Raw genomic sequence first — 27,230 nt, 5'->3', positions numbered from 1 at the left:
ATTCAAAAGGGACCATATAAACTAACCATTTGGTCACAGGACCGGGTACTACGAGATTCCACTCTCCAGCAACAGTAAGCTAGTAAGGTACACAGTGCTGCAACTTATCATGCAAATTGCAACACAAAGTCGCACGACAAGCCAAAACACTTTCATTTTAAAGTGTGCTGTCTTAATGTGATTTAGCTAGCAGTGACACAAAAAAAAAAAAAAAAAAAATAAAAACACTTTTCAGTGACTTGAGTGCCATATTAAAATGATAAAAGTTGCAAGCAAGTCGCAGGACTGAGGTCATAGCAGTGTGAAGCGAGCCCAAGTAATTTTTAATTTCTGCTACAATGTATCCGTACAAAGTAATTCGATGATATAAATAATCTTATTTTAACATTAGATGCACTAAATAATGTACTCCTGTAGCTTCTGTATTAAGGCCTTATACACATTGGACATTTAATCCTGTTAGGGGCATCTGTTTTTTTTTTTTTTTTTACTTCAAATGCTCCGGCATGTTAGCCTATGTGTCCATGCACACATAGGAGTTCAGAGGCATGGGGAAGAAAAAAAAAAAAAAAAAAAAAAACAAAAAAAAAAAAACAAAAAAAAAAAAAAAAAAAAAACACACCCCACTGCCAGGCAGCGCCATTTGGGCAGAATAAAATGTACTGGACACATGTAAAGGCACATTAACATGTGGCATGTTTAGCGGTTAATCATTACATGTGTTTACAAGCATCGTGTTTTTTTTTCTGCCAAAAAATGCTGCTGCCAGGAGGAGAGGCATCTAGGAGTTATGGCCAAACGTCCAGTGTGCACGAGTTGTAATGCTGAACTCCAGACAAGCAGATAAACACAAGCTGTAATAAAATGATATAGCCGAACGTCTGTGGACACCTGACCATCAGACTGATAGGAGATGGTTGGACATTATATTCCAAAACCATGGGCATCATTATGGAGCTGCCCCCTCATTCTACTTTACAGCTATAGAAGCTTCCACTGTCCTGGGAAGGCTTCCCATAAGATTATGACTAGAGAATGCAGGGACTTCAGAATTTGAGCCCATTCAGCCAAAACAGCATGTCTGAGGTCCGGTACGGATACTGGACTAAAAGACCTGGTTCACTATCAGGGCTAGAATTTATTCCAAAGTGTTCAGCATGGTTGAGGTTATGGTTCTGTGCAGACCACTCAAATGTATTTTTTTTTTTTTTTTTTATGGAGCTGGCTTTGAGCACCTAAACTCAATTTGAACTGGTGTTGAAAATACTGTATATTGTACATGCTGTATATAGAATCTACCTGCCAATATGTACTGTATTTATTGTCGTATAAAACTCACTTTTTCACCATGAAAATCGGGTGCAAATAGCATGTGCATGTTATACACCAATACTTCAATTTTAGCTGCCACGGAGAGGACAGGAAGGGGGGCGGGACAAGAGCCATCAGATTACATACAGTGAGAATCTCCTGTTTACTTGGTGGCCTCTGTAATAGGAAGTCCTGTCTCCTGTCTATTATAGATTCTCACTAAATGGCTGCAGATGGGCAACAATCAGGCTGCACTGATGGCAATGGTGAGGTTGCATTGATGTGGACTGATGAGGCTGCATTGATGGAAATTGTGAGGCTGCAGATGGGCACTGACCCTTATTTTGCTTCGAAATTCCTTATTTAAAATGTAAGTATTTTTCCTGAAACGTCCCTCTTAAAATTAATGTGCATGTTATAAGCCAATAAATACAGTATTTTTTTATGTATCCAATCCTGGGTATTACACAGCCCTGCCAAAATAAACAGCCAGGCTGGTCACCTGTCTGCTCTTTACCACAGTTAGGCAGTACTCTAAGGTCACCCCTCTGCCCCCAGCCTGTGAATGAAGAGTAAATTGCAGCACAATCAATTGGCTCCCAGTGCTAGGCCTTCCTTTCACAGTGCTGCTGTTCAGAGTTACAAGAGGCTGATATGAGGTCAAAATGTACTTACAGCATTTATACTTAAAAATCCATTCAATGATTTTAATTATTAAATAACTTAAATGTGTTTTTGTTTATTACCCCCCCCCCCCCCCCCCCATCTCCTTGGAGATCATTTTTAAAGGCGCTGGTGTCGACTAGGTCTACTCCTATAATCATCAGGTTTTTTTTCCACCACAATGACTGTACCTATGCTTCAGAAATACAAGTTCCTGTCATGATTGAGTTTAAGAATGCATTTCCCTGCCCAAAATGCTGGCAGTCTGCCTTTGATACAGAGCAAGTGCCAATGCAATGACTCAGTACAGGATGTCCATTTACTCAGCATGACACTACACACCAAACTTCCCCACATGTTTTTCCATCGGATATATGCATCAAAACCTGGAAGTGTATCCAGGCTGCAGGACCACCAAACTGCAGTACGATTTTAGGAAAGAGCATAATGCGGGTGCATGCGTACAGGGATGAATGAGCGGCCATGTGAAAGAAGTCTAAAAATAAAGACATACATTAGACCAGCCTCTTTACAGCAAAAGGAAGCCTTAAAGCCTAAGTTCACCTTATTTTTTTGGTTTCTAAAGTTCAAAAAATGTACCAATATAGCATATTTGTACTTCTTTTGCAAAAATAAAACTGCTTTCCATTAATTCTGCACATGCTTACCCAACTCTCTTCATGCTGGAGCTGCACAATTCTGGCCAAAATTAGAATCACTTTTTGTGCTTAGACTAAAGATCACGATTCTTGTGGCATAACACCATCTTTCATATTGGAACCAAAAAGTTTATTTTATTTTATTTATTTTTTATTTATTTATTATTTTTTTGGGGGTATTTCTTCCAAATAAATAAATAAAAATGAGTTTGAAAGACTGCAGTGTAAATAAAGCGCAACATAAAACATTGCAACATTTTTTTCTCTAGGGTCTCTAAAGCATTTTATACAGTGCTTGTGTTGTGTCATTTGACCCCCTGCAACACCTGAAATACCTGGCTGATCCTGCCAGCTTCTACTCTCCCCTCTGTATGTCGAATACGATATAGATCAGGGCTGTTAAGCCCCGACACTGTGGTGAGTTAATATGCCACTGTCATATGCTGCTATCTGCAGCTCTCCTCTGTCCCCTCCCTGCCTGTCAGCTCTCACTAGCTCTGCTCTTCTCCCTGCTGCTTCCAAACTATCTGACTTTTATACCATCCCCTACATCAGAAAAAAAAAAAAAAAAAAAAAAGCTGTATCCTTAATGCCTGTGCTTTATAAAAAAAAAAAAAAAAAAAAAAAAAAGCAGATTTCTACCTGTTTTAACAGTGTCTCCCAGCGATCACGTGACTCAAGGCTCTCTACTCCTCTCCTCCCAGCCTGGCGTCAGCAGGAAAATCTCGGCCCCGCCCACTGGAGCTATCAGATGGGGAGAGCAGAGAGCCTTTTTTTTTCTATAAAGCAGAGGTACTAGGATACAGCTACAGAGGGGATGATATAAAGATCAGATAGTGGCTTAACAACCACTTTAAGTGGTTCAACTGACTTCATTTACAGACCAAAGTTCATCGCTTTGATATAAAGAACTAAATTGGTACAATGCTTCTCCATCTCTGCCTAAACTAAACTTGGCAGGTCACCTGTTTTACCTTCTTTTTTGACAGCTGTCAGCAGAAAACTCTCTGTACTAAATAGGGAAAAAGCTGCGTTAAGATTGTGAGTGGGTAGAATTGCTCTCGATTTTTTGCAAAACAATTGTGAAGCTCTACTTCATGCTGTTTAAACACACAGCTTGATTACTTCTGCCTTACTTCCTGGTCAGACTTTAGGTCATGACACGGAAAGGAGATGACTAGCTGAGGGTAGATGATGCAGGGTATGCGCCAATGAAATCAGCTGGTCAACTCCTTCCTGTTTCATGACCTAAAGTCTGACCAGGAAGTAAGGCAGAAGTAATCAAGTTGTGTGTTTAAATGGCTATCAAGATAGTGAGACAAGTCTGTAGAATGGAAAGCGGTTTTATTTTTGAAAAATAAGTTACAATAATGCTAAATTGGTACATAGAGATGGAATAAAAAATAAAAAATAAAAGAAGAAGGGGTGAACAAAATGCCTTTAAGATCATTTTCAGGAGCCCCCTGCTAAAAAATGTAATGCAAATGGAAAGAATGCAACCCAGACAGACAGCTAATCGGATCACTGGTGTCACAACACTGGTTCTGCCAAGTGCCTTTAGATTTAAAATGATGTAGGGACTATTAGGTGGGAGTCCAGTTAGCCACAGTTCATGGAACCCCCAACATCCTCTGGAAGAACTATATGGGTTTACAGAACATCGGTTGAGAATGCTGCAATAGACTAAGTGCCAAGGCTGTAATATTCTGCTATATAGAGTCCATATTCAACAGCACACAAGAGGAAGAGCAGACTTAACACACCTACGAGGATCAGCTAATAATTTCTTAGTAATGACAGCTACAGATAGACATTTGTAATGGTGCATAGGTGTCAACTTATTCTTCCCTTGAAAAATCTTCCTAGATTTGTTTTAAATTAAACCTGTACTGAACTGATAGAGGTTTCCACTACAGTTTTCTGTTTCTCAGACTCCACTAATAAATTGGAACAAGTACGCAGCCATTGAAGCCGAAACTGGTGATCTGCATATCCTTTTTGGGTGGAGCCAGGTTTTCATAAAATGGTTGCAATGGTAAGCAGCAGTTCATACTGTAGCTACAAGATAGCTTTTCAACAGCACAGAAGATGCGTTAACTACTGAAGTTTGACATTAAGAACACGTTGGGCACCCACAATATTACACAAGGGCATATCCTTATTTCATAAAGATACTCCGAGTTACCACTAGCTAACCTCTTCTGCATGTTTGACATTTCCCAAGAGGCTCTACGGCAGTTGTAATTTTCTATAGCATAGTCGAAAAAAAAAGTAAATATGAAATTATTTATATATATATAAAATATATAATTTTTTTTTTTTATATATATATATACACACACACACACACACACACACACACACACACACACACACACACACACACACACACACACACACACACTTTAGGGTTTGTTTTCTTCTTTATTTTAACCTGACAATTCTGCCAATAACAAACTCCCTCTGTCCTAGGCAGACAACACTTATACTGTATAGCATTGTCACCCTAGGGGATGACTATACAAGAACTCCCCCATCTCCTCCTTTCTCCACGACATGGGGGGGGGGGGGGGGGGGGGGGTGTTTGTACACCACGGCTGGAAACAATCCTTACAGATAAAAGCACAGGCAGAGAGTACAAGAGGTTTTGAGTTTGTAGTATTTCTAACAGAGGCAACTAGTAATATTTTTTGCTATTGTAACAAATGTCTTGTTCTACACACACCATATTATAATTAAGGACCAGTTCACACCACATGCAGTCCAGTGCTTTTATTTTCTGCATCAAAAACGCATGGAAAGTAGGTTATATGGTTTCCAATGGCATAGTACACACCAGTGCGGTCAGTTCCAGAACCAAAAAAAAAAAAAAAAAAAAGGGGGGGGGGGGGGGGAGTAGAACATGCTGCATTTTTTTTATGCACGAGGATGCACTGGACCCTAGTACAATGAAAAATATAAATAAATAATACATCTGGAATGCATCCGGAAACATCAAAAATTAATTAAAAACAGACGCAGAAACCCATCTGGAGTGCGTTTTTTTCGTGTGAACAAGCCCTTAATTATATTATGAAATTATTTCCTTTTCAGTCTGCAGTGCTGCAATTATCTGTATAATGCAAAGTAATATGGTAGCCTCGAGGCACTGTATACAGATGGTATAGAGCAGTGATGGTGAACCTTGGCACCCCAGATGCTTTGGAACTACATTTCCCATGATGCTGATGCACTCTGCGGTGAAGTTGAGCATCATGGGAAATGTAGTTCCAAAACATCTGGGGTGCAAAGGTTCACCATCACTGGTATAGAGGACCCCTCGCCCCCCGGTATGCAATTTCCTGCTTGGGTGATTGGCTCACTAATTTCCCCAGAAGTCTGCACGAAGATACAAGTCAGATTTTGAGCATCCCCTGCAACAAAAATGTAATTTTTTGTGAGATACTCCGAAAGGGAAATCATGTCTAAAGGGATGCAGACCCTCCCACTTTCCTCAATAGAACCTTGCAAGTAGAGCAGCTGATTGATAATTATCACTCCTATACAGATTTGCTTAGCACATGGACACAGACAGCTAATTCTCCAGAATAATAAAAAGGTTGGAATCTGCAATAAAGTTTGTTGAAATCCTTGCAATGTAGACAGATGACCCAGGGGGAGAACTATTTTTTTTCCTCAACAAAAGTGGAGTTATTCCTTAATAGACCAAAATGGAACAAGCAACAAAAGGTTCATTGTTTGGATTCACATACTGACTGTCCAACTTCCTGCATTCATTGGCACCTTGTGCAAATATCCCAAATCACAGATGGTAGTAAAAAAAGAATATACATAACACAAAGAATGAGGATTGGCATAGCTTTGCAGCTGAACTAAAGTAACAATTTCTGACCGCACAAAAGTTTGTGATTTGTAACAAACATGAGCAATACATTTCAGATCACAGCCAGAAAGTACTGTCAATGCTCAGTTTAGCAATAAATACAGAAAACAATGCAACAAGAGAGCCAAGTACGACTCTCCCCAACCTCACAGCAACTCCCAAGCACCCAAAGCCATTGTATGTACATGCTGCAGAGTAGGGATGAGCCGAACACCTCCCGGTTCGGTTCGCACCAGAACTTGCGAACGACCCCCGCGTTCGATACGAACGTTAGAACCCCATTGAAGTCTATGGGACTCGAACGTTCGAATTGGAAAGTGCTCATTTTAACGGCTAATATGCAAGATAGTGTCCTAAAAAGGGTTTGGCGACCTGCCTCCTGCCTCAGGGGACATGGGTCACTGCAAAAAAAAGTTTTAAAAACTACCGTTTTGGCGGGAGCACTGATTTTTAATGACGATTAAAGTGAAAAAAAAAAAGTGAAATATTCCTTTAAATATGGTGCCTGGGGGGTGTCTGTAGTATGCCTGTGAAGTGCCACGTGTTTCCCGTGTTTAGAACAGTCCCTGCACAAAATTACATTAAACGGAAATAACACCATTTAAAACTGCTTGCGGTTTTAATGTTATATCTGGTTCCTGCAATATGGTTGAAAATCATTGAGAAACATGGCATGGGTAGCCCTCCCTGCCCATTACCAGCCTATTTGGGTCTTGTACGCATATTAAGGGGAACCCCGTACCCATATTAAAAAAAGGAAATGCGTGTGGCCCCCAGGCCCTATATACTCAGAACAGCAGTATACAGGCGGTGCAAACAAGACAGGGACTGTGTAGGTTTGTTGTGTTAAGTTGAATCTGTTTGTCATTTTCAACCGGTACATTTTTAAAGTGTAGCTCCAGTCAAAAAAACTATCTTTAAGCTTTTTGGAAAACATAGGGAAGGGTTATCACCCCTGTATAATTTGTTTTGTCGTCCATCTTTTTTCATCTCACTTGCTGCTGTCTCCTTGCGTTTGCAAGTAGGAGATGTTTGTAAGTTGGATGTTTGAAAGTAGGGGCCTGCCCTATATTATAGCGGTATGTACTGGGTACAGAGCACGCAGACAGCACGCACTATCTCCTAACACTACTGACTGCAAGCTCTATTATTAACCACTTGTTAGCCCAATGTTTGCATAAAGTGAAAGATGAAGTTATGCTGAGTAAATAGATATCAAACATGTCACTCTTCAAAATTGCCCATGCCCGTGGAATGGCGCCAAACGTCGCTACTTAAAAAATCCCCATAGGCGACGCTTTAAATATTTTTTTACTGGTTACATGTTTTGAGTTGCAGAGGAGGTCTAGGACTAGAATTATTGCTCTCGCTCTAACATTCTCGGCGATACCTCACATGTGTGGCACATGCGAGCACATGGGGACATGGGCGCTTTAATTTTTATTTTATTTTTTTATTGTTCATTTTACTTTATTTATTTTAGTTTGACATTTTTTTTCCCAAAAATATATTTTTGATCACTTTTATTCCTATTACAAGAAATGTAAACATCCCTTGTAATAGGAATATGGGGTGACAGGTCCTCTTTACAGTGAAATCTGGGGGGTCAATATGACCCCACATCTCACCTCTAGGCTGGGAAGCCTGAAATAAAAAAATAAAAAAAAGATTCTGGCTTTGATCGTACTGGCGAGTTGGTAGAAGCACCGGAGGGCGGTGAGGGGTGGGGGGCGTCTATGGCTGGGTATTTCAGGGTATCACCGAGTATGGCTGGGTATCTCTGAGTATGGCTGGGTATGGCAATTTATGGCAGGGTATTACAGAGTATTGGCGGGGTATTGGCGGGGTACTACAGAGTAATAGCAGGGTACTGCAGAGTATTGGGGGTACTGCAGAGTATTGGGGGTACTGCAGAGTAATGGCGGGTACTGCAGAGTAATGGCGGGTACTGCAGAGTAATGGCGGGTACTGCAGAGTAATGGCAGGGTACTGCACTGCAGAGTAATGGCGGGGTACTGCAGAGTAATGGCGGGGTACTGCAGAGTAATGGCGGGGTACTGCAGAGTAATGGCGGGGTACTGCAGAGTAATGGCAGGGTACTGCACTGCAGAGTAATGGCAGGGTACTGCACTGCAGAGTAATGGCAGGGTACTGCACTGCAGAGTAATGGCAGGGTACTGCACTGCAGAGTAATGGCAGGGTACTGCACTGCAGAGTAATGGCAGGGTACTGCACTGCAGAGTAATGGCAGGGTACTGCACTGCAGAGTAATGGCAGGGTACTGCACTGCAGAGTAATGGCAGGGTACTGCACTGCAGAGTAATGGCAGGGTACTGCACTGCAGAGTAATGGCAGGGTACTGCACTGCAGAGTAATGGCAGGGTACTGCACTGCAGAGTAATGGCAGGGTACTGCACTGCAGAGTAATGGCAGGGTACTGCACTGCAGAGTAATGGCAGGGTACTGCACTGCAGAGTAATGGCGGGGTACTGCAGAGTAATGGCGGGGTACTGCAGAGTAATGGCAGGGTACTGCAGAGTAATGGCAGGGTACTGCAGAGTATGCACTGGTATTGCAGAGTATTGGCAGGGAATTGAGGGGTTAAATTCGGTGAGCAGCGATGTGGGCACTGCAGATGCAGCCCACATCGCTGCTGACACCGATCTCTTTCCCCTCCGCTGTACCGATCAGTACAGAAAGGGGAGGGAGGAACAGGCGTCATAACATGACGCCGATTTGTTTCCAAGTGATCACTCCGTCATTTGACGGAGCAATCACGTGGTAAACGGCCGCTATGAGCGGCCGTTTACCGTGATGCGCCGGGTCCTATGGACCCGGCGGTCACGGATGCTCTCGAGTGCGCACACCTCGGGGCACGCGAGAGCAGAATTCTGGGAGGCCGTTAATTAACGGCCTCTCTGAGTTAAACAACCGCCCTGAAGCCGTTAATCGGCAATGGGCAGTTGTTAAGTGGTTAAAGCTAGATCACTAGCTATATAGGTGAGGTGAATATAGTGGTGTATACTGCAGTCAGGGCACAGACAACAACCACTACACAGCAGCAAGATAGGAAATCAGCCAAAAACGATTGGTGTGTACTGTGTTGAAGGTACACAGAACACCCACTGCTTCAGATGCAAAGTAACACACTACAGGAGGCCGCCTTAAAGGCGGCCTTATATAGTGTGGGGCGTGCACTACACAGCCTGAGCTATGATTGGCCACAGGCAGGATGCCTGTGGCCAATCATGGCTCTCCTCGCTGCCGGCGCTGCGATTGGCCAAGCATGCGGGGTCACAGTGCATGCTTGGCCAATCATCGGGCAGCAATGCACTGCGCCAACGCAGTGCATTGTGGTCCGCGCGCGCGTCACTCGAATTTTGACGCGAACGGCCAAAACGTTCGGGAATTCGCCAAACGGCCGAACAGCCAATGTTCGAGTCGAACGTACGTTCGACTCGAACACGAAGCTCATCCCTACTGCAGGGTAAAAGAAATGTGCACAGCAGTTTTGTGGGGTTTTTTTTCCTTACAAAGTTTCAGACAGCATTGTTGACGCTTTTTAGGCCCAGTTTGCATTTCACCGGGGTGAATGCACGTTCCTGCTCATTTTTCTGGGGGTAGCGATTCATTTGCATTTTTTGTGTGTCATGCATAAGGACGGTGCATTTGTCGTGGCAAAAAAAAATCAAAAAATAAAATCTTAGGAACAAAATTGTGGCCTTGAGCCAGGAGTGCTTTTTCACACAGCAAAATCATACCACACTTGGGCTGCCACTAATGATAAATGGCACCCAAGCATGCATTGTGCATTTTGCCATGATTTTAGCATCATTTGGAATCACAGGCTAAATAGCGCCATTTTTGCAGCTTTTCCAACCTTAATGGGAGATCCTAGGACCCAATTACACCATCTTGTTGCAGAAAGGCGCACGTTACTGAAACAAATTGTTAAATGCATTGGCATGATGGAGTTCAATTCATTCTGAATGGCACTCCAATGCACCCAACAATGGATGGGCACTACATGTTTGCTGAAGAAAAATGTTGCAGTCACCATTTTCTGTCAGCACATTGCAATGCAAGTTACATACCAACAGGTGTTCAACAGCAAGTGCTTTGGGGTTCTATTCAGAATGAATGGCAGCGACTCACACCAACGCATGTAAAGCAGAACTAAAACTATCCCGTTATTCACTGTGAGCAGGCAGGCACTTTACGGCAGCGAAATGCAATGGCTCTTCTTCGATAAAATACACTTACCTGCCTGATCTCAGCATTCCCCCAGCTGGCCCAGTCCCTGTATGTCAGGATGATTAGCGGGAATGACATCCTCCTGCACAGTCCAATGAAGCTGGGGAAAAACCAGCACAAAGAAGAAGATCCCAACGTCAGCAAGGGACAGGGACCGTTGGAGGAAAGGTAAGTATCCCCCACCCCCTTTGTTCCACTTTTACATGACCTGAAGTCCACAAATACCGCCACTCCATCAATGTGACATGCGTTACTTATGCAGTTTTCATATGTGGCCACTGCTCACGTATGCGTTCGCTTCTGCATGCAAGCTCGTTGTGACGGGGCGCTTTAAAAAAAATTTTTTACACCATTTAAAAAATAATTTAAAAAATAATAATTGGGTCACTTATTCCTATTACAAGGAATGTAAACCTCCCTTGTAATAGAAAAAAGCATGACAGGCCCTCTTAAATATGAGATCTGGGGTCAAAAAGTCCTCAGATCTCATATTTGGACTTAAATGCAATTAAAAAAATTTTTTTTTTTAAATTGTAATTTGAAAAGATGACAACAGAAAAATGGCCCTTTAAGACGTATGGGTGGGAGTGACATTTAGACGTTGCTTCCGCCCTGCTATAGTATGGAGACGAGTGGGGGCCATCTTAGCCTCACTTGTCTCCATACCCAGCCACAGGCAGGTCCCGTTCACCTCCGCCGCTGCCCACGGCTCCGGTAAGAGGCGGAGGGTGCAGGAGAGCGGCCGGAAGGGGGGGGTGGCCCCTCTCCCGCCGCCAACGGTGATCTTGCAGCGAATCCACAGAAGAGACCACCATTATCATAAACGGAACCGCCAGCTCCAAAGATGGACACCTCAGTTGTGGCAGCAGCTGCTGCTGCTGTTACCGAGATATCCATCTTCAAAGTGCCGACGTATATGTACATGAGTTGGTCGGCAAAAAAGGAGCTCAGGGCTCCCCCCAACAAATTAAAAGGCAGCAGCTATAAATTCTGCAGCTACTGACTTTTAGGCTTTTGCACACTGGATGTTAAAATAACGTTATAAAAATGCCAGTAGCTTTGCAGTGAGTTTTTTTAGCGTTTTTGCAATAGCGTTTTTTAGTGCTTCTTTTTCCTTGAATAATTTTTTTCAATGGATCAAAAAAGTTAAACACTGCTGAGCCAAGTTTGAGCGTTTATCAGCGTTAGAGCATTTTTACAGCTGAAAAACATCTCTCAGAACCCACTAGTTTTTTTACTGCGCAAAAACACCACTGCCCAAAACTGACGATAACAGCCTATGCGTGCATGAACACATAGGATAACATGATGGAGTTTAATGACTGTAAAAAAAAAAAAAAGTCTACAGCCAAAAACAGCTGCTGTAAAAACGTTAAACGTCCAGTGTGCACGAGGCCTTAACATACCAACACTTACCTGTCCAGGGATCGAGCAATGGTCTCACCCGAGCCAATTCTTCAATCCGCTTTAGGTACAGGTGTTGGCATCTCTAGTAAAGGAAACAGGAAGTGAAGCCTGTTTCCTACTGCGACAGCTGTGCCACACCTCGTGAATGGTCCCATAGTCTATAGGAGGCGGGGGGGGGGGTCAAAAGTCTGGCCCAGATCCCCGTGGTGATCTGAGCTGGAAGTGGGAGTGGGTACCCACTTGTCCAGGAAACCAGCAATATCCTCACTCAAGCAGATTATTCAATCCGCTTTGGGTGTAGGTCTCGGCATCTCTAGTAAGGGAAACAGGAAAGTGAAGACTTGTAGCTTCATGGCTGGTTTCCTGCTGTGCCTTGTGAATGGTCCCATAGTCTTCTGGGACCGGTCATATGTCCCAGAAGACTGTGGGGAATGGGGCAAATGTCTGGCTCAGATGCCTGCGGTGATCTGAGCTGAAAGTGGGAGCAGGTATCTGAAAATCAGGTACCCGCCCCCCAAAAAACTGGAGAAGGGTATAAACAAGCAGAACTTCCCTTTTTGGGTGGAGCGCCACTTTATTGGCCCTGCCATTCATTTCTTATTGTATTTTTAAATTCTGTGACTTTCTGCCTGCTTGTAACATCCTCCCATGAACTCCCAAATCTCTCCTTTCCACACCAACTCCCATTTGTTACATTAGTGCACATTAGTTGCAGCCATATGCACACTACAAATCCCATAGTCCATCTTTGTAGACCCCATATCTCTCCATAGAAGGGACCTGTCACGCACTAGTCCTACTAAAAAGGGATGTTTATATTCCTTGTAATAGGAATAAAAGTGATCACATTTTTATAATTTTTTTCAAAGAAAGTGTAAAAATAGAGTAAAACAATAAGAAAAAATTAAATGCCCCTGTCCCCGTGTAAACGCTGTTCAAACCACACATGTGTGGCTTCGCTGCGTGCGTTATAGCGATAGCAATAATTCTAGCACTAGACCTCCTCTGTAACTATAAACTGATAACAGATAAAAATAAAATAAAAATTAAAGCATCGCCTATGGAGATTTTTTAAGTACCAAAGTTTGGCGCCATTCTATGAGTGTTCATAGTTTTAAAGCGTGACATGTTGGATATTTACTCATCATCTTTCACATTATACAAAAGAATTGGGCTAACTTTACTGTTTTTTTTTTTAATTCATGAAACTTTTTTTCACCCCCCCAAAAAAAACGTGTTTGAAAAATTGCTGCGCAAATATCATGCGAAAAAAGTTGCAATGACCGCCATTTTATTTCCTAGGGAGTCTGCTTTAAAAAAAAATAAAAATAATAATATATAGTATATAGATAGGCATTCTAAAGTAATTTTCTAGCAAAAAAAAAAAAAGATTTTTACATGTAGGAGAGAAATGTCAGCATAGGCCCAGTTTGGAAGTGGTTACTTTGGTGTAGTAAAGATGAGGGCTCATGATTGCTCTGTAGGATTTTGATTCAATGCTAGTGATCCTGGGAAAGCATTCGAAAATTTGTTGAAGCCTCAGACAATGGAGCAAGGAGATGAATAAAGCTGTGACTACTGAGTGTTGCATTGTTCTAGTATTTTTTGTCACGTATGCTCTATGCGATTGGGTTGAATTGGCCATTAACCCCCCCGACGGTATTCCCGAGTCTGGCTCGGGGTGGAATTTTTATACCAGAAGCGGTATCCCCGAGCCAGACTCTGGACCGCATCGCTGGATCCAGGAGGAGGTTTACTTACCTTCTCCCTCGGATCCAGCGTTGTCTCCCCGCTGTACGAGCGAGCCGTGTCTCGCTCGATCCATCACGGACCCGATCTCCGTTCCCTGCGAGCGTTGCGACGCACGGGGACGGAGATCGGCGCCAAATTCAAAAAGTGAAACACACAGTATACATACAGTATAATGTAATCTTATAGATTACATTGCTGTATGTAAAATATTTCACATCCCCGTTGTCCCTAGTGGTCTGCCCAGTGTCCTGCATGCAGTTTTATATAATAAAAACTGTTCTTTCTGCCTGGAAACTGGAGATTGTCCATAGCAACCAAACTGTCACTTTACATCAAAAATGGTTTTAGACCAGCTAGAAAACAGCGATAATAAATTGTAATCATTCGCAAAATTGAGGGATAGCGATTTGTGGGGAGATCCGTCATCAAATACTGAAAAGTAATGACAGTGACAATTCTGCAACTGAGCAAATTTCAGTGTTTTTGATTTGATTACATTATTGAATAATTTTTATTATTGTTATATTATTATTTGGTACAATTATTTATTATATTATAATTTATGATTTAATTTTTCAAACTTTATCATACCCGGGATGTCTGGTAGACTCTGGTTTGGACAGATTTAAGAGAGTTATTCCTAAGAATTACAGGACTACAATATAAAACACCAAATTTTCATGCAAAATAATTGTACCGCTTTTAGCACCTAAAATCCAAAATAACCGTACCGCCAGGGAGGTTAAGGCGTGCTAAATTTAACTATTTTAGGATATTTACGGTAAACTGAATGGTTAGGCCAGTTTTGGTTTGTTCATGTTGTCTGTATTGTAGTCAGGGTTCATGCCGAGGCCTTGTTATTTTAGCAGTGCAGGGAACAGACTGGTAATCTCTACCTTAGCCCTTCCGTATACAGGCTTCATTATGTAAAAACAACGTGCAAGCCAATAAGTGTAAGGCTTGCAAACCGAGCATTGAACCATTTAGAAAAACCTGGGTGGGGCAGGTCCAGGTCGAGTTGTGTTGGAAACCCATTAACAATGAATTTTCTGACTATGTACAACACACTGCAAAAGGTGTAAAGTCAAGCGACTGCAACCTTCAGTTCCAGTACAGAGCTTAAAGTTACCCATACGCATTCACCAATTAACCACTTAAAGACCAGGCCTCTTTTTGAGACTCTGCTTTTTTTGCTAGAAAATTACTTAGAACCCCCAAACATACATTGTTTTTCGAACACCCTAGGGAATAAAATGGCAGTCATTGCAATACTTTTCGTCACACCGTATTTGCGCAGCGGTCTTACAAGCGCACTTTTTTTGGGAAAAAATAAAAAATTTGAGAAATATATATATATATTTTATACATACACACCATTAAAATTAGCCCAATTTTTTTTTTTATATTGTAAAAGAATGTTACGCCAAGTAAATTGATACCCAACATGTTAAGCTTCAAAATTGCGCCCGCTTGTGGAATGGCATCAAACTTTTACCCTTAAAAATCTACATAGGCGACGTTTAAAGAAACAAAAAAATCTACAAGTTGCATGTAGCTTCAGGCATCGTTCAGATATCCCCACCAAAAGTCATCCTTCAGCTGGAAGTGGGTAATGATACATGAATGAAAAAAAATTATATTCGTCGTGGCCTATGCCAGCACTTAAAGCGACACTACACTAAATCTGAGCACCGCAAACAAAAAACGGCAATTCATTTTTGTTACTCAAAGCAAAACTCTTCCCATCCATGTCTTCATGCTTTATTTTGCTGAGGGATCACTTTGAAAAACACCCCCTAGCATTTTTGGCCATGGCCATCTTAAGTAAAGGCAGATGATTCATGTAGCATTTACTCCATGGAATCCACCTGCCCTCAACTCAGGCAGGCAGGAGGGTGTGCTTAGCTGAGAAAGCCCCTCCTCCTCTCCTGAAGACTCCTGGATTGTAAGACATCATTTGCCTAGGCCTGGAAAGCAGGAAGTAACTGAAGAAAAGTTTTAAAAACCAGGTAAATATGATAGACTTTAATATTTATTAATGCTAGCAGCATAAGGATTAAAATCAGTCAGTGTTGATTGAAAGAGCGAATGACCGCTTTAAAAGCGGCGGTGGGTTTGTTATTTATTTTAAAATAAATAAATGTGCTCTGTACATACTGTGAACGCGAAAATAAGTTTTGCGCACGTGCACAAAAATGCAAACGCATGTGTGCAAAATTACGCTCAAAATGCATAGCAGAAAAAGAAAAAAGAAAAACGCTGAAAAAAATAAAAATAGATGCTCAAACAGGAGTATCAAGTGCAAGAGGTCTGTAACTCTGCTACACCAAAAGAACAGTAAGCCATTAGCAATAATATCCGGCAGGCTGGTTGTACTACTAGTTGATCGACTGATCAATTTGGCACATTCAGCCTGCCCTTTAATGGTTCAAATCTCAGCCAGACCAGCCAAGATTTGAATAGTGTATGGTCGACCTTAGCTGCAGTGGTTCACACAAAATAGAATCTGTTCTACCCCCCCACTATCAACAATCTACAGCATGCACTGGTGGAAAACACAGGCCACCCAGAGTACTTGGAATGCAAAGTATCATTATGCAAGACAAAACTGGGCACAATGACCGGTTAACCATCTAAGAGGTTCTGTAGCAGCTTTTAAACAGTCGATCCTTTTTTTATTTTTATTTTTTTAGAAACACAAGAAAATAGAATGACCAACTTAAACTAGCATTGGCCCAACATAAGACATCAAACTTATTCCCAACAATTATAAACAAGATTCCATGCATTATTAAAACAAGCCCACATTGCTTATCTGTGCATGTAGCAGATTGCTGTTGATAGTGGGGGTGTACAGCTTTGTTGTGATGGCCCACCACCAAAACTAATCTGTACTCCACCATCAATGACCATCTGCTGCATGGGCCTTAAACAGAGGACTTAAGTCTCTTCATAATTATGTAGGCAGAACTAAATAAGAGGTTCTGCAGAGTCTCCCAGACCTCCTATACATAACCAGGATTGGTAGGAAGTGCAACGTAAAAAAAAGCAATCTGCTGCAAGAAGTGATGGACAATACAGGCCATCCATAGGGCTTGGAAGTATCACCAAATATATAGGACAGAACTGAGACACAATGACCGGTCCCCACCTAAGAGGTTCTGCAGCAGCTCCCAAATTTCTCTTACTTCGTCAAGACAGGAAGCACCCAGCATGTCAAGTGTTACAATCAATAAACAAATGCCAAGAGTTACTATGTATGAATCAATGAAGAAATCAGTAAATAAATGCCTAGTGTTACAATAAACATGTTAGACAACACTGGGATACAGTGATCTGCTCCAACTTACTCCTCCTACCCAAGAGGTTCTGCAGCAGCTCCAAAACTTCTTAGCCTTATTCAGGAGCAATGCATACACTCTGCTTCATTAAATGATCGACAATGTAGGTCATCCACACTGAACTTGGAAGTCTAACAATAGTTGTATGGGACAGAATTGAGACACAGGGACCTGTCCAAAACTAAGAGGTTCTGCAGCAGCTCCCAAACTTATTTTTCTTTGTCAGAACAAGAAGCACCATGTATGCCAAGTGTTACAATGTATTTATGTATAAAACAAAAAAAAAATGGAAGATAATACTGGGATACAGTGATCTGCTCCAACTTCCTCCTCCCAGCTAAGAGGTTCTGCGGCAGCTGCCAGACTTCCTCTACTTATCCAGGATCAATGCATACTCTACTGCATGAAGTGATGGGCAATACAGGTCTTCCACAGATGACTTGGAAGTGTCACTATAAATATATAGGAGAGAACTGGGACACCTAAAAGGTTCTGCAACGGCTCCCAAACTTCCTAGACTTATTCAGAATCAGCGGGGTGAGCAATTTAATCAGCAATCTGCTGCATGAAGTGAAAGGCAATGCAGGGCATCCATAAGGCTCGGAAATGTCACTTTAAATATATAGTAAAGAACTGGACCACAGTGACCTGTCCCCACCCAAGAGGTTCTGCAGCAGCTCCCAAACTTCCTTTGTTTTGTCAGAACAAGAAGCACCCAGCATGCCAAGTGTAAATCAATAAACAAATAGCAAGAGTTACTATGTATGAATGAAGAAATCAGTAAATAAATGCCTAGTGTTACAGTAAACATGGAAGACAATACTGGGATACAGAGATCTGCTCCAACCTCCCCCATCTAAGAAGTTATGCAGCAGCTCCCAGACTTCCTCTACTCATCCAGGATGAACGCATACACTGCTGCATAAAGTGACGAGCAATGCAGGCCATCCATAGGGCTCAGACGCGTCACTATAAATATATAGGACACAACTGGGCCACAGTGACTTGACCCCACCTAAGAGGTTCTGCAGCAGCTCCCAAGACTACTCTGTACTACCTCCACCACCAACAGCAATCTGCTGCTTGTACTGGTGGGCATTGCAGGTCTTCCACATAGTTCTTAGACATGTCACCATAAACATGGGGCCAGAATTCATCTAAAGCCAAGAGGTTCTGCAGCAGCTCCCAAACTTCCTTTGTCAGGACAAGAAGCACCCAGCATGACAATTGTTACCATGGATAATAAATGCCAAGTGTCACAATGTGTTTCTACACAAAAAAATAAATACAATTTGTTACAATAAACATGGAAGACAATACTGGGATACAGTGATCTGCTCCAACTTCCTCCTCCCATTTAGGAGGTTCTGCAACAGCTCCAAAACCTTATTCTTCAGGATGAATGCATACACTTCTGCATGAAGTGATGGGCAATGCAGGCCATCCACACAGGACTTGGAAGTGTCACCATGAATATAAAAATGGGACACCGGAACTTGTCCCATTTAGGAGGTTCTGCAGCAGCACCCAAACTTAATTTGCTTGTCAGGGCAAGAAGCGCCCTACATGTCAAGTGTTGGCTTTTTTTTTTTTATACATGCCAAGTGTTACAATAAACATGGAAGACAATACTGGGATACAGTGATCTGCTCCAACTTCCTCCTCCCATTTAGGAGGTTCTGCACCAGCTCCAAAACGTTTTAAGCCTTATTCAGGATCAACGTATACACTGCTTCATGAAGTGATGGACAATGCAGTTCATCCACACAGAGGACTTGGACATATCACAACAAGTATATACAGCACCAGATCCCAAACGTCCTAGACCAGGGGTGTCCAAACTTTTTTCAAAGAGGGCCAGATTTGATGAAGTGAACATGCGAGAGGGTCAACCAATTTGTCTGACATTCTTTGAACCATTAAAATTAAATGAAAAATTAACTAAATACACTGCCAGACAAGAATTATCTTGCCTTTGTGGCTGTGTGTGTGGTGAAGAAATGAGCTTGGGGGCGTTATTTGGATACACAGTATTTATCGGCAAGTACATTTTAAATAGGATAACTGTGAAACAAAATAATTGTCAGTGCCCATCTGCAGCCTCACCATTGCCATAAATGCAGGCTGATCCATGCCAATCTGCAGCCTTGGAGAGGGCAGGACAAGCGCCAACAGATTACATACAGGAGAATCTCCTGTTTACTCAGTGGCCTCTTTAATACAAAGTCCCGCCTCCTATGATAGACAGAATAGTCGTCCAATGCCAGCCCAGGAGATGGGACTTCCTGTTAAAGGCCGCCCATTAATGTAATCTGACGTCACTCGTCCCGTCCGCTTCCTGTCTTCTCTGAGGGACGATAAATACAGAATCTTTTCGGCCCCTCAAACTTGTTGGGGGCCACAAAATATATATTTTTACAAATTGCCAGTGGGGCAACAGGCCGGAGTTTGGACATGCCTGTCCTAGACTTATTTAGGATCAGTGAGATGATCTGCTGCATGAAGTGATGGGCAATGGAGGACCAGCCATAGCACTTGCAAGTCCCACTATCTATCTATATCTATGAACATGGACACATTGACCTGTCCCCACCCAAGAGGTTCTGCTGCAGCTCCAACTACAAAAACTACACTATACTACCTCTCCACTATAAACAAGTAGGCAAAATTCAACTGAACCCAAAAAGTTCTGCAACAGTTCCCAAACTTCCTTTGTCAGAACAAGAAGCACCCAGTATGCCAGGTGCTACCACGTATAAAAAATAAAATAAAAAGTTCTACAATGTGTTTCTATACAAACAAATGCAAAGCATTACAATAAACACCTTGCATCTAAAGAGCTTCAGCAGCAACTTTATTCTTCAGGATGAATGCATGCACTTCTGCATGAAGTGATGGACAATGCAGGCCATCCACGCAGGACTTGGAAGTGTCATCATAAGGACAGAACTGGCACACAGAAACCTGTCCCCATCTAAGAGGTTTTGCAGTAGAGATGCACAATTAATCGTTAAAAAATTCATGATCTCGATTGCAAAGTTTACAATTCTTTCATATAACAGGTGGAGAGACTTATCTGCTCACTCAGCTGTCAAAAGAAAACATCCAGGCAGGCTGCCAAGTTTATAACATGAAACATTGTAACTAACTCTGCCTTCTTAGATCAAAAGGAATAAACTTGTGCATGTCAAGAAAAATTCCAGGCAGTCTGCCAAGATTTCAGCAACATGTAAATGCAGGAAGTTTAACCACTTAAAGTCTAAATCTTTTTCTGAAACTTAAGTTAAAAATCAATATTTTTTGCTAGAAAATTACTTGGAACCCCCAAACATATATATTTTAGCAGAGACCCTGGGGAAAAAAATGTCAATTGCTGCAATATTTTGTGTCACACTGTATTTGCACAGCGGCCTTTCAAATGAAATTTTTTGGGTAAAAATACACTAGCGAAGAAAAAATAAAAATAAAAAAAAACAACAACAACAACAACAACAACACACAAAGAAGTTAGCCCAATTTTTTTGCTTTAATGAGAAAGATGTTACACCACGAGAATCGTGATCTATCTTCTAAGCAAAAAAAAAAAAAATAGTGAATATCATTTTAGCCAGAATCATGCAGCTCTATTCTGCAGCAGCTTCCAAACTTCCTTTGCCTGGTCAGGACAAGAAGTGTCCTGCATATCAAACTTTACCATGTGTTAATAAAATGGCAAGTGTTACAATAAACTTGGAAGACCATACTGAGATATAGTGATCTGCTCCAACTTCCTCCTCTCATCTAAGAGGTTCTGCAGCAGCTCCAAAAATGCCTTATTCAGGCGCAATGTATAGGACAATGCAGGCCATCCACAGAGGACATGGAAGTGTCACCATAAATACATAGGAGAGAACTGAGACACCTAAGAGGTTCCGAAGCAGCTCCCAAACTTACTAGACTTATTCAGGATCAGCGGGATGAGCAATTTAAACAGCAATCTGCTGCATGAAGCGATGGACAATGCAGACCATCCATAGGACTTGTAAGTGTCACTATAAATATATAGGACAGAACATGGACACATTGACCGGTCACTACCTATGAGGTTCTACAGCAGCTCCAAAAACTACTCTTGACTACCTCCACCACCAATCTGCCGCTTTTACATTGCAGGCCTTCCACAGAGTTCTTAGAAGCGTCACCATAAACAGGTGAGTAGAATTCAACTAACCCTAATGTCCTGCAGCAATTCCTTTGCTTTGTCAGGATGAGAAGCACCCAGCATGCCAATTGTTACCATGTATAAATACAATTCCAAGTGTTACAATGTGTTTACATACAAATAAATATTGAAGACAATACAGGGATACAGTGATTTGTTCCAACCTCCTCCTCCTCCTCCCACCCAAGAGGTTCTCTACAGCAGCTCCAAAACGTAATTCTTCAGGATGAATGCATACACTGCTGTGTGAAGTGATGATGCAGGTCATCCACACAGGACCTGGAAGTGTCACCATAAATAAATAGAAGAGAACTGGGACACAGGGATCTGTCCCCTCCTAAGAGGTTCTGCAGCAGCTCCCAAACTTCTTTTGCCTTGTCAGGACAAGAAGCACCCTGCATACCAAGTGTTACAATGTATAAATAAATAAATGCCAAGTGTTACAATAAACATGTATAAATACACGACCAATGTTACAATGTGTTTATACACATAATAAAATAAAATGCAAAGTGTTACAATAAACATGGGAGACAAGACTGGGATACAGTGATTTGCTCCAACTTCCTCCTCCCATCTAGGAGGTTCTGCAGCAGCTCCAAAACTTTATTCTTTAGTGATGAACAATGCAGGCCATCTACAGAGGGCCTGGAAGTATCACCATAATTATAAAAAGGGCAGATCTGAGGCACAGAATTCTGTCCCCATCTAAGAGGTTCTGCAGCAGCTCCCAAACTTCCTTTGCCTTGTCAGGACATGGTTACAATGTATATATAAATGCAAAGTGTCACAATGTGTTTATATACAAATAAATAAATGCAAAGCGTTACAATAAACATGGAACGTGGTTCTGCAGCAGCTCCCAAACTTCCTTTGCCTTGTCAGGGACAAGAAGTGCCCTGCATACCAATTGTTAAATAAATGCCAAGTGTTACTACTACTTATTCAGGATGGATGCATGCACTGATGGTGAACAACGCAGGCCCATCCACACAGGACTTGGAAGTGTCACCATAAATATATAGGAGAGAACTGAGACACAGGGACCTGCCCCCACCTAAAAGTGTTAGTAATGAGGAAGCAGGAAGCGTCTCTAGGGTCCCTCCGCGTCTCTATCCCCCCCCCCAGTGATGGGGGGGTCCCTCCGCGTCTCTATCCCCCCCCCCAGTGATGGGGGGGTCCCTCCGCGTCTCTATCCCCCCCCCCAGTGATGGGGGGGTCCCTCCGCGTCTCTATCCCCCCCCCCAGTGATGGGGGGGTCCCTCCGCGTCTCTATCCCCCCCCCCAGTGATGGGGGGGTCCCTCCGCGTCTCTATCCCCCCCCCCCAGTGATGGGGGGGTCCCTCCGCGTCTCTATCCCCCCCCAGTGATGGGGGGTCCCTCCGCGTCTCTATCCCCCCCCCAGTGATGGGGGGGTCCCTCCGCGTCTCTATCCCCCCCCCAGTGATGGGGGGGTCCCTCCGCGTCTCTATCCCCCCCCCAGTGATGGGGGGGGTCCCTCCGCGTCTCTATCCCCCCCAGTGATGGGGGGGTCCCTCCGCGTCTCTATCCCCCCCAGTGATGGGGGGGTCCCTCCGCGTCTCTATCCCCCTCCAGTGATGGGGGGGTCCCTCCGCGTCTCTATCCCCCTCCAGTGATGGGGGGGTCCCTCCGCGTCTCTATCCCCCTCCAGTGATGGGGGGGTCCCTCCGCGTCTCTATCCCCCTCCAGTGATGGGGGGTCCCTCCGCGTCTCTATCCCCCCCCAGTGATGGGGGGTCCCTCCGCGTCTCTCTACCCCCCCCCAGTGATGGGGGGTCCCTCCGCGTCTCTCTATCCCCCCCCAGTGATGGGGGGTCCCTCAGCGTCTCTATCCCCCCCCAGTGATGGGGGGTCCCTCAGCGTCTCTATCCCCCCCCAGTGATGGGGGGTCCCTCCGCGTCTCTATCCCCCCCCCAGTGATGGGGGGTCCCTCCGCATCTCTATCCCCCCCCCCAGTGATGGGGGGTCCCTCCGCGTCTCTATCCCCCCCCCCAGTGATGGGGGGTCCCTCTGCGTCTCTATCCCCCCCCCAGTGATGGGGGGTCCCTCCGCGTCTCTATCCCCCCCCCAGTGATGGGGGGTCCCTCCGCGTCTCTATCCCCCCCCAGTGATGGGGGGTCCCTCCGCGTCTCTATCCCCCCCCAGTGATGGGGGGTCCCTCCGCGTCTCTATCCCCCCCCAGTGATGGGGGGTCCCTCCGCGTCTCTATCCCCCCCCAGTGATGGGGGGGTCCCTCCGCGTCTCTATCCCCCCCCAGTGATGGGGGGTCCCTCCGCGTCTCTATCCCCCCCCCAGTGATGGGGGGGTCCCTCTGCGTCTCTATCCCCCCCCAGTGATGGGGGGGGTCCCTCCACGTCTCTATCCCCCCCCCAGTGATGGGGGTCCCTCCACGTCTCTATCCCCCCCCCAGTGATGGGGGTCCCTCCACGTCTCTATCCCCCCCCCCCAGTGATGGGGGGTCCTTCCACGTCTCTATCACACCCAGTGATGGGGGGTGCCTCCACGTCTCTATCCCCCCCAGTGATGGGGGATCCCTCCACGTCTCTATTCGCCCAGGGAGAGGTGTGCTCCCCTCAGGCCGCTCTCACTCACCCACTCCGTACTTCTCCTCTTTCTTGGTGGGGATCCAGCGGGTCATGGTCCTCCCAGCTCCGGTCACAGCCGCCCAGGACCATCCAGCTCTGTGAGGAGGAGGAGGCGGCGCGGAGATTCACAGGAACAACAAAAGAAGAAGAGGAAGAAGAAGAAGTAGTGAGGAGGATTACAAATGTAACTTTGTGATCAGGAGGGAGGAGGAGGAGGAGGAGGAGGAGGGGAGCCCAGCCCGGCTGGCGTGTCAGGGATTTCCTGGAGGCGGGGAGGAGCGGCACACAAGGTGTGAGCGGACGGGACACTGGACTCTGCGCCTCTCTCCCCCTCAGGCCGCCATTTCCATCCCCCTCCTCACTGTCCCTTTTTTTTTGGGGTGGGAGCAGAGAGAAGTTTGTTGTGGGGGGAGTCACGTGAGGCCGGGGTGACGTCACGGGCTGGAAGCGGGAGAAGAGGGAAGAGAGGGGAATGTGGTGACTGTCAGTGAGGGAGAAAGTTTTACCTCACACACAGGAAGAGGAGGCAGGTAAACCACAGGCCGAGCCCCTGTCAGGGACTAGGCAGGTTTCCCATGGCAACCAAGGCTGCAAGCAATGGTCTGCTTATCCCAATGTAGACATTATGTGGAGAAAGATTGCCAGATAGGAGTGTATACAAGAAAAATAAGAGCCCTTTCACACTGGGGCAGTTCAGCGCTGTTTAAGACCCCTTTTGGTGTTGCTTTCAGTCACTTTAGCACTGGAAATATCCTCTGAAAAGCGCCTCCCATTCATTGCAGTGAGATTGGGGTGCTGCGCTTATGGGACGTTCCAAAAAGTCCTGCAAGCAGCATCTTTGGGGCGGTTTCGGAGCGCTGTATACAACGCTCCCATAACGCTCTGCCCATTGCAGTGAATAGTACGGAGCTTCGGAAGGGCCACAACACGGCAGCTTTTAACCCCTTTTTTGGGTTTAAAAGTGTCCGAAAAGCACCACTTAGACCCCTTGCACACTGGGGCCGCCTTAGCGCTAAAGTGCGGTTCGTTTTAGTGGCGTTTTAGCACTTTTTAAGCTGCACATTTTTCAGGCACTTTCAACCCCCAAAGAAGGGGTTATAAACTCCTGTGTTGCGGCAGTGCCGAAGCGCTGCCTATTCATTCCAATAGGCAGGGCGTTTTGGGAGAGCTAAATACAGCGATCCCAACCAAAGATGCTGCTTGAAGGACATTTTGGAATGTCCTGAAAGCGAACCCCCCGCAGTGTGAAAAGTCACACTTCAATGAATGGGAGGCGGCTTTCAGACGCTTTAGTGCTGGAAATATCCTCTGAAAACCACCTCCGATTCATTGCAGTCTGACTGGGGTGCTGCGCTTGCGGGACGTTTCCCGAAAAGTCCTGCAAGCAGCACCTTTGGGAACGCTGTATACAGCACTCCCAAAATGTCCTGCCCATTGCAATGAATAGGGCAGCGCTTCAGAAGCGCCACAACACAGCAGTTTTCAATCCCTTTGGGTTTAAAAGTGGCCAAAAAGCACCGCTTAGACCCCTCTCACACTGGGGCTGCATTAGCTAAAGCGCAACTCGTTATAGTGGCGCTTTAGCACTGTTTAAGCAACACTTTTCAGGCGCTTTCAAACCCCAAAGAAGGGGTTAAAAATTCCAGTGTTGCGGCGCTGCCCATTCATTCCAATGATCAGGGCTTTTTGGGAGCGTTGTATACAGCACTCCCAATCCGCCTCAAAGATATTGCTTGCAGGACTTTTCGGAATGTCCCAAAAGCTCTTGAGTGGAGTGCGAAAAGTCACACTGCAATTAGGAATGAGCTCAGACGTGTTCACATCTCTGTAGCCGCGCATCGGGGCAACGTCTCACTGCCTGTGATCAGCGCAGCGCTGCACCGATTTCCTGGCGGGCTCTGCAAATGTAGCATGCAAACACACCTGAGCTCATCCCTAAGACCCCTTTCACACCACACCGCCCATTGGGTCGGCGGTAAAACGCCGCTATTTTTAGTGGCATTTTACCGCCGGATTTGCGGCGCATTTCGGCCGCTAGCGGGGCACTTTTACCCCCCGCTAGCGGCCGCGAAAGGGTTAAAACCGCCGCCAATATGCCACAATAGTGGCGTTTTGCCGGCGGTAATACAGCGCTGCCCCATTGATTTCAATGGGGAGCAGTGGTGGAGGAGCGGTAAACACACCACTCCTTAAAGAAGCTGCTGGCAGGACTTTTTTCTGACGTCCTGCCAGCGCACCACTGTAGTGTGAAAGCCCTCGGGGCTTTCACACTACACACAATGGTGCAGCTTCTTTAGGGCGGCTTGCAGGTGCTATTTCTAATGCTATAGCGCCTGCAAAACGCCCTGGTGTGAAAGGGGTATAACTGCAATGAATGGGAGGCAGTTTTCAGGCGCTTAGCAGAGGCTTTTTTCAGTGCTAAAGTGCCTGAAAACCACCCTAAAAGGGGTCTTAAACAGAGCTAAAGTGACCCCGTCCCCAGTGGGAAAGGGGTCTGAGAGTCTCCCTGTCTGCTGACACTTGTACTGTTTTTAGAGTAGAACTAAGACAAAACTTTTTTTTTTTTTTTGATAAAGTAAGGGAGGGTTATAATCCCGGTTTGTTTGTTAGGCCATTGGGAAGATTTCCCTTCACTTCCTGTCCCATAGGCAGAACCAGCGTCTAGGGCAGAAACAACTAACTGATTATGAAATTAATCGATTACTATTTTCATAATCGATTGATTGGCCTGTAACAAAAGAAAACTAAAATGAGCCCTTATAGTACATAAAGAGAAAATAATTGCTACTGTAAATATTACTTTCACAGTTCTACAGTAAAAAATAAAAAAAAAAACCCTTACAGTAGGGATTATCTGCTTTTTTTGTACTATAAAGGGCTAATTTTTTTTTTTTTTTTTAACCCTGTTATGTTACTAAACGTCTTAGACCTGGTTCACATCTATGTGTTTTTTGGTGTTTTTACATAAACGCACTACAGTTCATTTACATGGTTTCCTATGGGACACGTTCACATCTGTGCTGTTTTTCAGCCGATGCGCATTTGGAAAGGGTCAGGGACTTTTTTTTTTTTTTTTTTTTTTTTTTTTTTTTTAAGGCAAAGTGGTGGTTTTTTTGGTTCAATATACTTCAATGGAGAAGCTGCAGAAACACAT

At 44.3% G+C, this 27,230-nt stretch overlaps 1 protein-coding gene across 1 annotated transcript in view; it reads right to left on the bottom strand.

The window, feature by feature from the left end:
• DOCK1 (dedicator of cytokinesis 1) overlaps positions 1-24,458 on the bottom strand; it is a 613,707-nt gene extending 589,249 nt beyond the window's left edge. The window contains exon 1 of the mRNA XM_077455510.1: positions 24,084-24,458. Coding sequence (XP_077311636.1) covers positions 24,084-24,129 — 46 coding nt within the window. The 5' untranslated portion in view covers positions 24,130-24,458. The remainder of the gene's footprint in view (positions 1-24,083) is intronic.
• Between the last annotated feature and the right edge of the window lie 2,772 nt (positions 24,459-27,230).

This window comes from Lithobates pipiens, unplaced genomic scaffold, assembly GCF_037356315.1.
Source record: "Lithobates pipiens isolate NorthernLeopardFrog02 unplaced genomic scaffold, aLitPip1_a1.2 Scaffold_25, whole genome shotgun sequence".
In the NCBI taxonomy this organism is placed as follows: Eukaryota; Metazoa; Chordata; class Amphibia; order Anura; family Ranidae; genus Lithobates; species Lithobates pipiens.
The sequence above is the reverse complement of the archived record's forward strand: the minus strand, read 5'-3'. Positions and strand labels throughout refer to the sequence as shown.